The sequence below is a fragment of the Prionailurus viverrinus genome, chromosome E2 (genome assembly GCF_022837055.1).
Source record: "Prionailurus viverrinus isolate Anna chromosome E2, UM_Priviv_1.0, whole genome shotgun sequence".
Taxonomy (NCBI): Eukaryota; Metazoa; Chordata; class Mammalia; order Carnivora; family Felidae; genus Prionailurus; species Prionailurus viverrinus.
Window position 1 is genome coordinate 4,049,434 of NC_062575.1, and position 13,918 is coordinate 4,063,351.

Here is a 13,918-nt window from a genome sequence, read left to right on the forward strand (position 1 = left end):
TAGTTGCAGTGCCCAGCAGTCTCTGCCGTCTCAGGGGTGGGTGCAAACCCAGACCCCCCCCCCACCTCAGGTGAATGGGAGCTTCTTAGGCACCTGGTCACCCCAACAGTGAACTCCTCAGCCCTGCCCCCCACAGTGGACAGCCCCAAGTTGGGTGCCCAGTAGTGAGGAGGACCACCAGCAAGCTTTACTTGACCTCTCAGGACCGGGGAACCTGATCCCCACCATGGCCGCCGCCCTCACACTCGGCGCTGGGTGCCAGCCCCTCACCGGATACGCTCGGAGTCTGAGGGGTGGGGCATGTGATGCCAGGCGGCCTCCTCCATGGCCTGCTGGTACAGCTGCTCCTTGGTGAGGGGTACGGGCCCCAGTGGACACACCCCCAGTGACAGTGGGATGTTCACTTCCGACAGCTGGAGGGGTGGTTGGGCTGAGGCTGGAGGCGCGGACGTGCTGCTCAAGATGATGTCTGTGGGGAGGGGAGGGGAGGGCAGGGTGAGGCCGGTGTGGGGCCTGCCCTTCCTCACCACACCACCCCTACCTCGCCCAGACCCTCACCTCGCTCGGTTAGGTGCAGTGTTGGCACAGGGTCCTCGATGCCGGAGCTGATGGCTGCCCGCTCTGCCATGGACTTGAGAGAGCTCAGAGGCTCAGGAGCCTGGGGAGAGGGGAGAGCTGGTACGCCACTTGCCGACTCTGCAGGAGGCTCGCTCACCGAACAAAGGCCCCCCGCCGGCCCTAGCCCTGAGGTGGGGATCCACCAACAGAAGTGCCCAGTGAGTGTGGCCTCTGCTGTGCACAGGGACACCCGGCAGCACGCCCTTCTCCAAGTGTGCCCACTCCCAAGTGGCACTGCTGAGGGGCGGGGTCTGTACCCACCCACCCTGCCTCTGGCCAGTGTAGGACCAGGGTCAGTCTCCTGCTGCCTCTGGAAACTCCACTCCTCACTCGCTGGTTAACAGGCTGGCCCAATGCCACACTGGGGCAGGTTATGACCCGCAGTCCGCCTGTTCCTCCCCACTGCCCGGTCACCAGGCCTGGGGTGCGGGCCCTGAATGTCCCTGTCCTCTCCCACCCCCTCCTCCCTCCATCCTGTTCTCAGTAGCCCCAGAGGGACCTTCCTAGCCACATCCTTTTTTGTCCCTTCTCTCGTCAGAACCCAGTGTATTTTTTCAACACCCTAAAAGCTACTGATCCCTTCTCTCCAAAAAGATGCTCACTCCGTGAATTTCCCAGCCAGAGTACGTCTGAAACGAGAGTGCTTGCTCTGGGCCACAAGCCATTCCAAGAGCTTCAGTAGGATACCAAGCCTTTCAGAGCCCCCTCGTAGTTGGGGGTTTCTCCAGATGAAAGTGCACAAGGCAGTGTGGGACTTGGACTCTTTGTGGAACTGAGATTAATTAAATGCACCAGCCCAGGAAGTCACTTCTGTACCTTGCTCCCATTTCAGACCTAGGGGCTCAGGACCCCACTGCCCTCCCCATGGACACCCTGCCACCACAGCCTTGCAGCCAGCCTCCTTTCCCCACTACTGCGGAGCCTTTGTGCTGATGTCAGCCCCTCCTAGAACTCTGGCACAGGAGAACCCCTCCTTCCTCCATTAACCTTTCCCATTCTGGGTCCCTGGAGATCTGTCCCCCTTAGAGATGTGCCCCCCGAGGCCTTGCTGGGGTATCTTCCCCAGGTCAAGTCAGAGACACCTATGTGGGGCCACAGCACCCTCTGCCCCCCCACCCCCTTACAGTCACATGAGGCTTCCGGCACAGAAGGTGGGACCTGGGTGCATTCACCCAGCATGAAGCATGGCCCAGAGCGGATGTCAGTAAAGGAGGGTAGTGAGCTAGATGGTGGGGTGTGTGAAGGAGGGAGGACTGGGGACAGAGATGGTGGGGGGGAAGCCAGAGAGCACAAGCGCAAGTACAACCAGGAGCAGAAGAGAGAGTTGGCAGGCCCTGAGGGCAGGACGGTGGAAGAGCCGCGAGAAAAGGGGAAGGTGCAGGGGGCAGGGAAAGACCCGGAAAAAAAGCAAGCAGGCGAAGGGGAAAGAAAGCCAGAGCTACACAGAGTGAGGGACAGGGCAGGGAGACCTGCAGGAAGGGGACAGTGAACACCTACAGGGAAGACAACGGCGTCAGAACACAGAAGCTTGGGGCCCACCTTGATCTCCGGGGCGGTGCTGAACTGTGGGGGTCCGTTGAGCAGGGCGCCAGCTGCCTTGGCCTCGCTGAAGCTGGGTGTCGGAGAACTGGGGGGGTTCACAGGAAGCGGCACCAGGAGGCTGGGACCCCCTGTGTTGTTCCCTGAGCCTGGGGCCACACCCCCAGCCCCTGTTGGGGCTGCCGCACTGGGTTCCTTCCTGGGAAGGGGAGAAGGGGAGAGGACTCAGGGCATAGGAGAGACTGATGGTCAGGGGAGAGAGTCAAAAAAAAAAAAAAAAGGGGGGGGGGGAAGCCCAGAAGGTGGGGACCCATAAGGGCGTCCAGTCCTGGGGGTCAGTTCCCCTCTAAGAGCCACAGAGCTGGGGAGCCTGGATTCTTGGGGGCCCTAACACAGGCCGTGTGGCTGAGGGTTCACCAGCAAACACACAGTCTTGTGCAGTGGTCCATGGAAGAGGGGGGTGTGGGCAGGGAGCGTTCCACCCACGGAACAGAATGCCCCCCACTTGGGGCTGCCCGGCTAGAGCCTGGCAGTCAAGCAGACCCAGGGAGCAGGTCTTGCCTGCGTCCCTCGAAGATCAGAATCTTTCTGGGGCAATCTTCTGAGACAGGGACGCACAGCAAAGGTTTGGCCTGAGAACTGGAGCCACAGCTCCCTCAGGGGAGTCGGGAAGGCCCGGTGTGGGTCACAGAGAAGGGATTGTGTGGGGACTCCAGGAACAATCCTAAATACCCAAGGCGTGCCTGGAACGCTGCATAGGGCACAGCCCGGGGACTGATGTTGGAGGGACGTGGGGACCGGCACCCAAGTAGGTGGAAGAGGTCCCGGCAGGCCAGGGCAAGGATAGAAGCTAGACACTCACGTGGTACTGGGAGGGGGGTTGTGGGGGCCAGACGGGGGGCCCAGGGCCTGGCTGCTGGCATTGTTGCCCCCACTGCTGCCGAGAGCCACCTCGGCCGGGCTGTCTGCCACCACCGAGCTGTAACCTGGGGGAAGGAAGGAAGGAAGGAAGGGGGAGTGACAACGGGCCACCCCAGGGCCACCCCACCCCCCACAGCCCCCCTGCTTACTGGTGGCACCGTTCTGCTTGCCGGTGCCTGCCCCTCCGCTGCTGTTGCTGCTGCCTCCGCCGCCCCCTCCCCCACCGGGCTGGACGCTGGGGGGCCGGGGCTGAGTGGTGCTGGACCCACTGGGGGCCGGTGGGGCCACAGCCTGGGCATAGGGGGCGGGGGTGCCTGAATTGTGGCTGGGAGCTGGGCTGGCCTTGGGACCCAGGGCACTTGAGGGCGCTGCTGGCGTGGAGGCCCCGTTGTTGCCAGGGGCGGTGCTCAGGGCGGAGGCGGCGGGCGGGGGGCCAGACGGGTAGCTGGGCGGCACAGCCGGGGATTGAGGGTGCTGGCTGCTGTGGACGGGCTTGGAGCCATTTTTGGCGGGAGACTGTGGGTGGGGGAGAAGAGGATCAGGACCCAGTGGGCCGGCAGGTCCCCCAGGCCTCCCGCACACAGCCCTCCCCCAAGCTGGGCTCCACGGTCCTCGCTGGGCCTGCTGTCCCCAGCTGTCCCCTCCTGTGGCCTGACGCTCCAGGCTGCAATCACCACCTTCATGCCGAGAACACTGGCATTCTAGCCCACACCAGCGTCCCACACCCCGTGTGGACGCCTCTGCACAACATCCCACAGGGCTGCCACAGAAAGCGCATCAGGGAGACGAACCCGCTGACAGACTAAGTCTGATGACAGGGGAGAAACTAACGAATGCACTCGGTATGAGACCAGCTGGACCCAACTACAAGTCCAAGAGGAGGAAAAACAGCCTAGAACTGGCCAGTAATTCTGAATGTCACCCAAAGGGTCAGAAAAGCAACTTGAGGGGCCACCGCTGACCCCCACCCCAGAAAGTAGAGGAATGAAGTGCCCAGGGCACACCCCGCAGCCAAGCTATTTGCCAGGCAAGTGCTACTGGCCAACCAGCACTCCTGTCCTCAGGTGGGCCGCCCTGGCACCTCGCATGCCACACATCAAGGGGTCTTGAGACCAACTCCCTCCTGGTCCCCCGAGTCCTACACAAGCCTCATCAGTGACAAGCCACCAGGCTCCTGCCTGACCGCCTCCTGATGAGAGCAGTGCTTCCTACAGTGTGTGCTCTGGCCCTGTGCTGGCGGGGTGGGGGGTGGGGGGTGGGGGGTGGGGAGGGGCTCACTCGGGGAGGACAGAAATCCCGTCAATAGCACAGCCAAGGCTTGTGACGAGGCCCACGGAAACCTGTTCGATTTCAGACCTATCGCCTCTCCAGCCTGTTGGCTCTACAAGGTGGGGGTCCCTCTGCCTGACCCAGCTGGACCACCTCTAGCCACCTGCAAGCTTTTGGTGTTGACTCACCCGTGTCACCTGCCCCTTCCCACACCAGACAAACCTACATCCTCCTCTAACGCACAGGGCAGGTGCCACATGCCATCCCCTCAGTCCACATTCACACTGGCCCTCCTCAGGGCTTGAGAACCAATGACAGAGTCACACCCACCTGGCTGACTTCACTGTCCGTGGAGCGCCCCCTCTTCTTGTCATCCTCAGAGTTTTCCTGAAGGAGGGGAGGCGCCCTTGGAAACCCGTGTCACCTCTAGGCCCCAACCAACCCTCCCAGGGCCGTTCCAGCACCTGTGCCCTTAACCTCACAGGGAACCCAGGGTCCTAGTCTCCTGGGAGCCTCTTCCAGACCCAGGAGCCCCTCTCCTTAGGGAATCCAGCCCTGGATCCCTGCCTAAGCTGCCCTGCTGCCAGGCCTCCACCGCTGGCCAGGGACCCCACTGACACTCTATGGCCCTACGGCCTGGATCCAGGACATCTGGACCCCACCCCCTCCCTCACGCCGTGTTCCCGCGTCCTCACTGTGGTGCAGTTGGCCGGGCTGGGTGGGATGGGAGAGCTGGAGGTGGTGGAGGTGGGTGTGCTGCTGGACTGGTTGAAGATCTCATCCTCCATGTGACTGTGGCTGGGGGGGGAGGTGGCGACCAGCGCCTGTGCTGTGGGGGCAGGGGGGGGCGTGCTTAACAAGCTGGGACGCCCCCCCACCCGGCCCTCACTGCCCTGTGCCCACGGGCCAGCCCCGGGCCTCACGAATGTCCTCGAGGTCCAGGTCGTCATAGAGAAACTCGTTCTCCTCGAAGTCGGGGTCCTGGGACGAGTCAACATAGTACTCGACGTCGTCCTTGATCTTGCGGATGGCATCCACGAGGATGGAGTCATTGTCCAGCATGCGCAGGATGGTCTCCAGCATGCGCACGTGGTAGCGATGTTTCTCGATGTGCCGCTTCAGGCCCTCGATCCGGTCCTGCTTCTGCTGGCGAGCCCAGGGCCAGGCTCAGGGGCTGCACGGCTCCTGCCCAGGCCCCTCCTGCCCCCACAGAACCTGTCCTCAGTCCCCGACCCCCGGAGAGACCCAGAGGCTCTGCTCCAGCCCCTCCTGACACAGGCAGTGTGAAGTCCACCCACCCTCTGACGTATGAGAGGCGCAGGGACCGCCAGCTCCCACCCAAACATCCCTGGAAACCTCTAGAAGACCAGGCAGGCCTGTGCTTCCCTACAATGCGGCCCTGACAGCCCAGATCTCTCAAATGCAGCATACCCCACACCCCCCATCTCGCTCTAAGGATAATAACAATGCCCAATTAGGGGGGACTTGCCGAATGCGACCATGATCACCTTTGTAACGGTCTGTCATCACACCTGCCCACCCTATGCATACACCCAAGGGAATCCAGAGTTGGCAGCTCAGCTCCTCCTCAGGCTTCTGGTCTCTATCCCCCAGCACCTCCACAAAGACCTACTGTGTCACCCCCCTAAGCTCCAGCTTCCTAAACAGCTCAGTCCCAGACACCCAAATCTGGTGCACCTCCCACTGCCCCCCACCCCCGGACCCAGCTCTCCGTTCCCTGTACTTCACGTGCCAACAAGTACACATGGTTTGCATCCCCCTGAACCCACACCCCACAATCTGGAGTCTGTGAATATGGGCCCCTAGATCTGGCTTTGTCCTCGACTGCTCTCCTCGGGCCAAAGGAGCGGCTCCCGCGTCCCACCTTGCCTCCCCCTACCATCTCGGCCCTCGGCACCCAGCATGTCCATCCACTCTCTTGCCTGGTCTGCGACCCCAGAACCCAGCGCGTGCTCCCTCAAACCACTCCTCCTTTTCATGGCACCACTGTTTGCGGAGGCGGGACCCCTGAGGCTGCCTCCCCTCCACATGCCACTCTCCCCAATTCGCCAGCCCCTCTCTGCCCTCTGGACGCAGGGTCCCCCCACTCACATCCTTGTCACCCTTCTTTTTGCGGGTCTGCACCGACAGGGACTCCACTTCACTCTCAAACTGGTCCACCTGCATGTTTAGGGTGTCGATGGTATTCTGCATGGGGGGAGGGAGTGGAAAGGCAGGTGGTCAGCCAGAGACCCCACAGTTGCCCGGTGACCAGGGCCCTGCAGCCACTTCTCCACCCGGACTCACCGTGAGCCACTGGCCAACCTCCTCTTTCTCCTTCTGGGCGGGGTCCACCTTCTGTGCCAGGCCCAGGCCCTCCTTGCTGTAGGCTTTGGTCTTGGTCTCTCGCTCCACAACTTTGAACCGTTCCATTTGCTGTGGAGAGCATGGTTGGCAGGGGTTCCAAGAAACCCTCCTCTTCCCAGGACTCCTAGGGACCCAGGAATCCAGCCACCTCCCCCCCCCACCTCAGGTACCCAGCTTTGGGCTCCTACCGTCTCGATGAGCTTGCGGTTGTCTATGAGCTGCCTCTTGTCCTTGATCTCGTTGGACGCTACCCATGTCTTGATCTGGTCCCTCAGCCGCTGCAGGTGGGAAAAATCGCGATGGTCACACTGCCTCAGGACGTGGTTACTGAGGCTGCCACCCCTCCTCCCTGTTCCCTCTGCCCTTAGGACACAGAAATCCAGGTCCCCAGTCCCCTCACTTGAAGCTTCTTAATCTCCTTCTTTAGGTCAGCCTCATACTTCTCTTTCTGGTTCGCGTTGGCTGCATTGTGGAGCTGAGGGATGGAGAGAACACAGGTGTCAGTGTGGGACTTGCTGTCCTCATGCCCACTCCAGCGGCAAAGCTCCAGTCTCTGCGGGCTGGGGACTGTGGGGGACACCCCCTAAGCCATCTCAGAGCTGCTTCTTAGGTCCTCAGCACCTGGACCCACAATCCCTCTCCCTGGCCCATGCCTAGAGATCCAGAACCTTTTCCCGTGCTCTCCTCCCTGGAGACCCAGATTTGTACCTTCTGCCAAATGTCTTCGAACTGCTCCACGCCCTCGGACACCTTCTTGAGGCAGCGATCAATCTCACCTGGCAGGGGAGGAAGGAAGGCTGTTAGCATCCTGCCCAGGCAGCAGGCATCCAAGGAGCTGTGAGGACAGCGAGCACGTGGCCACGCAGGCAGTGGGCAGTCAACCCAGTACCTTGGAGTTTGCGCTTGTCCGCCATCTTCCCTGCCCTACAGACGCACTCTCTTCATACTCTCCTGGAGTCGGACGCTGCTGAGAGATAAGGAAGGAACACAGGTATTCTCTGGCTGGTCCATCAGAGAGACACGAACGACACTGGGAACAGCAGGGCGTGGGGGATGGTAAAGGGAAGACGCGTTTACAGTGTAACGACTGAGACCAGGCCAAGTTCCACTTATGCAGCCTCAACAGCCCAGCATGGGGGGCTGAATGAACGTTCTGGAAGAAACGTTCCACCAGAACACTCTGGAAGTTTGTGGAAACAAGGAAGCAGACATACTTTTGGTGTAACTCTCACCCAGGCAGTGAAAAATTGCTGAAGCACAGAACACCTTCTCCCCAGGTGACACTCCAGAAGATGGTTTAGGGCAGGAAAAAGTCAAGCAGCACATCGCTGAGTGCTGGGGATGAAGGCACGGGGCCTGGAGGCCACCCTCCCACAGCGGGGCAGGGCACACGGGTGACTAGAGTCCTGACACCAGAGAAGCTACCCCTCAGACAGGTCAGAAGAGAGTCTGCAGGAGGAAGAAGAGCCTGATGCCGTCTGTGCATGAACCGTAAGGGATGGAGGGGAAGCACCAGGGGTGCGAAATGCCTGCCATTAGGAAGAACTACTTCCCCCCCATTAGGAAGAGCTACCCTCCCCGCCCCCCCCCCCCCCCCCCAATCGTGACAGGGCTGGGACCAAGCAGAAGAGGGCCTCACGGCACCAAGTTTACTCCAGAGCAGGAGACGATGCTCCTGACCCAACACCAATGCCGAGACTTAGTCTTATGGGAGCAGAAGACCACGAGAGTGCCCGGAAATGAGTGAGGTCTCACAGAGACAAGGGTGAGGGGCCTCCGCTGTGAGGCAGCGATCTGCGCACGCAAGTACATATTGGATGCGCTGGTAATGCAGACACCGGGAAACACAAACCTCTAGGACGTGTGCCCAGTACCTAGAGATAGGGCTATCTTCACCCTCAAAGTACACGACACGCGGAAGACAGAGCTCAAAGAGGAGTCACCAGGAGCTCTGGCCCAGGGGGAAACCAGAGCTGAGAGCCCGACACCAAGACCAACGGAGATCCAGGGGGTCTCCTGCACTGCCCGAGATCACCCCCTAGAAACGGGGCCTGACTGAAAAGCAAGGCTCCCTGAGATAGGGGGGCTCCCACTCTACAGGCCCAGGGCAGGGGGCCCCAGAGCAGCATGGACTAAACCCAGGACTGAGCCTCAAACCACGGGGAGGCCATACCAGGAGGGTCCCTGCCCACCGGGAAGGACTTGTCTCAGGAACAGTACCTCCCGGCCAACAGCACTTCCTGCAGTGGATCTGTGCTGCCCATGCCACTGGACACGGAGAACGTGGCTCGTGCACCGAACAAGTGGAATCTTTCATTTGTATTTCAACTGTTTCAATCACACACAGCTGGTAGCTCCCGGTGGGATGGTGTACCAGAGAGCACGCTCTGGAACCAGAGGCCCTGAGCTGGTACCAGCATGGTCCACAGGGGCCCACTGTGGACAGCGGGGGCTGTGACACCTTAGACCTGAGGGAGCATCAGTCTCCTGGAAGGGCCCACCAAGAGAAGAACAACACCCCGGGCCCAGGCCCAGCTGCCACACTGAGGTGGGGCCCAGTCCCCACACAGAGAAATGCCAGCTCCAGGGCAAGGCAGCCAGAAAAAGGACGGAGGAGACAGTTGCACAGAGGGGACTCAAAGCCTTTGATCTGGGAGCTCAGGACAGAGCCAGGACTCCCAACACAGAAATGCCTCTTCCCGCCTGGGATCAGGGACAGGGACGTTAACACAGGAGTTTGCACCCCTGCCTCCGGTCCAGAGGGAGGGAACGCCTACCTTCTATCCCTACACGAGGCACTCCACACTGAGGGGCTGGGACACCTGGCTCAATGGGTAGGTGATACCCCTAAAAGGGGAACAGACTGGCAGCAAGAAGTCCTGCAGGAGTCAGAAGCAAGGTGCCAGGGGGACAAGAGCCCCAGCCTGGGGAGGTGAGGTCTCAGATCCTCAAGCGGGGAACAGCTGAGGTCCAGAGAAGACAACACCAGGTCTGGGGGAGGCGCCACGGGCCCAGGGTACCTGCACCCCCTAGACAGGGCGGATACAACGGGGGCAGGAGCCCCTCCCTCTAAAGAGAGACCCCACTTCAAGACACCTTCGATCCCCCAGCAAAGGACCAGAGAGAAAGAAAGCCTGGGCCCTGAAGCGGAGGTGCCACCATGGAGAAGTTCCATTCTTAAAGGGCTGGGAGCCCCACTGCTCTTGGGGGGACCCAGCAAGACCCCGCAGCAAAAGGTGGCCGAGACAGGGGGCAGCTCAGGCACCGAAGAGCCTGCATGCTCATGGCGAGGGGTCTCCAACAAGACGGGGGAACCTGGGAACCAGTCTCTGTCCATGAGAGCAGATCCCCTCGAGGAGCAGTGTGCCAGACGCCCAGGGGGGCCAGCAGCCATGTAAATGAGGGACACAACTGATGAAGGAGAGCCTCCGAGATCTGACCTCAGGGAAGAGGATGCAGTCACACACAGGCCTGGCAGGGACCACACAGGAGGGGTGGAAGGCCTAGTCCTGGGAGCTGACACCGGGGGATGTGGGGGGGGGGGGGGATCCCTAACCCTGGGGGCTGTCATGTGCCCCCAAGCAGAGGCTTCCCAGTGAGCCAGGAGCTCGGCCACTGGGAGGTGATGCTGGAGGGCCATCCTCACCGAGCACCTGACACTGTGGAGGAAGGACGTGTTAGGCCCTGGGGTGGAGGTACTTATCTGCCCACTGGGAGGCCCAACACCAAGGATGGGGGGGCCTGGGAACCCCACTGTGGAAAGCTGCCCACAGCGGGGTCTCTCCCCCACCACACGGAATCACGTCTCAGCCGAGAACAGAAACCTTGGTCCCCCACAGCCAGACCCCACGACAAGTGCACCAACACCTGAGAGGCAGGAACCTTGACCCTGGGGGGTGGGCGGGGGCAGCGCTGAGAGTTTCCTGCCCCTGGAGCCCCCGGAGGACAGAACACAACCCCAGCCAGCACAGCCCACGTGTCACAGCACGGGAACCTCACATCTAGGAAGCTATTCCCCCGAGTGTGGGAGCGGGGAGGGCGAGCCCCGGATCCCATCAAGTTCACACACTCGCGGCCAGGGGACCCAACACAAGCACCAAGGGGGGCGGGACCCCAGCCTTCTGGAAGGACTTATGTGAACGGGGGACAGAAGACTCAGATGTAGCAGCAGCAGCAGCAAAGGGACACGCTGGGGGCAGTCCCCAAACAGCGGGGGCGTCAATGCTGGGGGAGGGGACAGCCCTGCTCGGAGAAGCTGGCACTGCTTAGAATCAGGGGTGCTTGCACTGCCAGGGGCAGGACACCGTCTGCAACCCGGCGAAGGCAGGAGCTTTGGAAGGTGTCACCAAGCCGCGAGGAGGCTAAGTGGGAGTGACACCACAGGCCGGGGGCTCGGGGCCACAGCACCAGCGGCGGACACGCAGCCCGCCCCGAGCAGGTACCGCTCAGGACAGCCCTGACCCCCGTAGACTTCTCGCCGCAGGGGAAACTTTGGGGGCGCGCAGGGGGCCGGGCCCCGGGAACGGAGCCCCCCGCCCCGCCCGCGGGCCTGGCTCGGGGTTGGGGGGCCCGACCCCCACGTGAGGGCGGCCGCCTCGCCCAGGAGGGGCTGCGGCCGAGGGGGGCGGGCACCCGCGGCCGGGGCGCGCCCGTCCCCGCGGCGAGGGGCCGAGGCCGACGCGGAGGGGGCGGCCCCGGGCACCCGCACCCCCGCGGAGGAGCCCGGCGCCGCCGCGGGGCGCGGAGGGGGCGCGAGCACCGGCGGGCGCCGGGGCCGCCCCGGTCGGGAGCCCGCGCCGGGGCCGGGGGCCCGTGGGGGGTCGGCCATGTCGCGACAGGCGGCGGTGGCGCCGGGGCGGGAGGCGGCGGGGAGGGCGGTGGTGGCGCCGGGGGAGGAGGGGAAGGGGTCCGGCCCAGTCGAGCCTGACGCTCTCACCACAGGAGCTGGCGCCGCCGCTGAGGAGCGTATCGCGACAGGCGGGGGAGGCGAGCGCCCGCCGCCTTTTTCTCGCGCCCCGGGCCCGGGCGCTATCGCGATAGCGGCGCGAAGCGGAAGTGGGGTGGGGGGAAGTGGGCCCGGGGTTGTTCTGACGACGGGGTCGGGGCTCAAGGGAGGCCGCGGCGTCTGCCGATGGCTCCGCGGAAGCTGACCGGGCCGGTCCAAGATGGCGGCGGCGGAGGAGGCCTCCCTCCTCTCTTCTCGTCTCTGGCGCCGACCCGCCCCCGAGCCCCGAACGGAGGCCTATGATTGCTCCTGCGGCACGTCGCTCTTGCCCCTCGGACGCGCTCTATTGGCTCTTGGCGGGGATGCAGCCGGCCCCCTCTTGCCGAATGGGCAATCGCTCCAAGGCGCGGCGTTCGATTGGCCTCCCGCGCAGACTGCTAGGATTGGCTCTGGTTTTCTTCCCCGCTCCTCCTCCTCCCCGCCTCAGGGCACAACACGCCAGCGCGAGGGCCCGTGCGTCAATCAAGAGACCATTGGCGTGCTGATTGGATACACCCGCCCCCCTCTCCTAAACTAATTGGTCGGGGGGAGGAGCTAGGCTGATCAGGGGCGGGAAGTCGTCCGTCAAGTTTAGAGCCATTTTTAATTGGTTCTGAGGGCATATTCTACCCCGCAGCCATTGGTTGGCTCCGGAAGTGGGCGGGGAAAGCGGAGGAAGGCATGGAGCGTGGGCGTTAAAGGCCGAGCACCTAATGAGAGAGAGACAGGTACCTTCAAGCAGGGGCCGAGCTGGAGTCGTCTGCCACTCAAAACAGCCCTGGGGCCACCGGGGAGGAGCTGGGCAAGAGGGCCCACCCCCTTCCCCTCGTTGGCCCTGGCCGTTGCCATTCGCCCCAGCGTATCCTGCAACGCCGCGAGGGGGTTGGTACCCGCCCCTGAGGCGTGTGAAACGGGGCGTAGCAGGCAGCGTCGGCTCCTGGACACATCCTTCCGCATCCCTTGTGTCCCAGCTGCGTCGTCTTCCTGCAAGTGTCTGTTGGGCATATCTCTGAGTCTCTGTACGGTGAACGGAGGGAAGGAAGCAGTGGCCAGTGCCCCAAATCACTGGCACCTCGCATACCCATGGCAGGGGCATGGCGTTTCTGTCCTGCCTCGGCCTAGTTGTGCGGTTACCGTGGGGCACTGTCCTCCGCAGCCCGCTTCCTCGGTGTTGTGGGTACGCTGCAGAAGGGACAGAGGGGGCTACCCCGTCCTCTCCCGCTCTCTGCTCTGCGCTCCAGCGGCGAAGACTTGCCGACCTCGTGTGCAGGATCCACTTTTGCACTTCTACCGTCGTTTCCACGATAATCCAGTTTGCCCTTCCGGGGTTTGCATTCGCAGAAGTACAGTGACTTGTTTGCTGAATGAATACGAAGGATGAAGTGTGGTTGACGACTCGGTAGGCAGTGGTACCCGAACCACCCACGAGGTATTTGCTCCGGGTCACACAGTCAATACATAAGAAAGATAAACCCAAGGAAGATGCAATTAAGAGCCGCATCTGAATCATCTGACAAGGCGAGATGACTAAAAATGCAGTGGTCTTAGGCCCACACGGACCTGAGGAGTGAAGCCTAGAGATCTGTGCTTTTACACACTTCCCTGGGTGATTCCCATGCTTACTGGGGTTTGAGAGTCATTCATCAAGAGCTTCGCTCTTCAAAGTGTGGCCCTTGGATGGAGCAGGGCCTCTCAGGTCTTGGGAACCATTTGAAGACTTGCTAAAATGCAGATTCTGGTTCAGGAGATCCCAGATTCTGGTTTTTGACAAGTTTCCACGTGATGCTGATGGTCCACACTTGGCACTTTTGAGTAGCAAGGATTCAGATCAGTGGTTCTCAAACTCAGCTGCAATTAGAATCACCTGGGTGGCTTGGAAAAAAAAAAAAGCCAGACACTCAGGGCTTACCCTAAATGAATGAAATCTGAATTTTCGAGGATATGAACCAGATAGTAATTTTTAAATCTGCTTAGATGATTCCAACATGCAGCTAATCTAACAGAGAATTTTATGGAGCAGTGGGTTCTCAGTGACGTACCTGGACCAGCAGCATAAACATCACCTGGGAACTTATTAGAAATGCACATTTTTTAGCTCCCCCATAGACCAATTGAATCAGAAACTCTGGGCCCTGAAACCCTGGTTTTAACAAGCCATCCAGGTAATTCTCAAGCATGTTCAGTTTTGGGCATCTCTGTTCTAAGACTATGCGGGACTGC

The 13,918-nt window shown here is 61.6% G+C and overlaps 1 protein-coding gene across 5 annotated transcripts in view; it reads right to left on the minus strand.

Moving 5' to 3' along the window:
- The window catches only part of CNOT3 (CCR4-NOT transcription complex subunit 3), a 14,473-nt gene extending 2,553 nt beyond the window's left edge, over positions 1-11,920 (minus strand). The window contains exons 1-15 of one of the 5 annotated variants that reach the window (XR_007147471.1): positions 11,651-11,920; positions 7,604-7,681; positions 7,423-7,490; positions 7,115-7,189; positions 6,903-6,992; positions 6,655-6,783; positions 6,460-6,555; positions 5,271-5,493; positions 5,043-5,176; positions 4,678-4,734; positions 3,228-3,594; positions 3,020-3,143; positions 2,158-2,356; positions 559-658; positions 271-469 (exon numbers count right to left, since the gene is read on the minus strand). Coding sequence is in view for 4 of the 5 variants with exons in the window: in XM_047836465.1 (XP_047692421.1) it covers positions 271-469; positions 559-658; positions 2,158-2,356; positions 3,020-3,143; positions 3,228-3,594; positions 4,678-4,734; positions 5,043-5,176; positions 5,271-5,493; positions 6,460-6,555; positions 6,655-6,783; positions 6,903-6,992; positions 7,115-7,189; positions 7,423-7,490; positions 7,604-7,628 (1,886 nt within the window). In the remaining variant the exon portion in view is untranslated. Of the gene's footprint in view, positions 1-270; positions 470-558; positions 659-2,157; positions 2,357-3,019; positions 3,144-3,227; positions 3,595-4,677; positions 4,735-5,042; positions 5,177-5,270; positions 5,494-6,459; positions 6,556-6,654; positions 6,784-6,902; positions 6,993-7,114; positions 7,190-7,422; positions 7,491-7,603; positions 7,682-9,491; positions 11,258-11,650 lie in introns of those variants that run through there. The other 4 variants (XM_047836465.1, XM_047836467.1, XM_047836464.1 and 1 more) reach the window with 4 other exon arrangements.
- Positions 11,921-13,918: the final 1,998 nt, after the last annotated feature.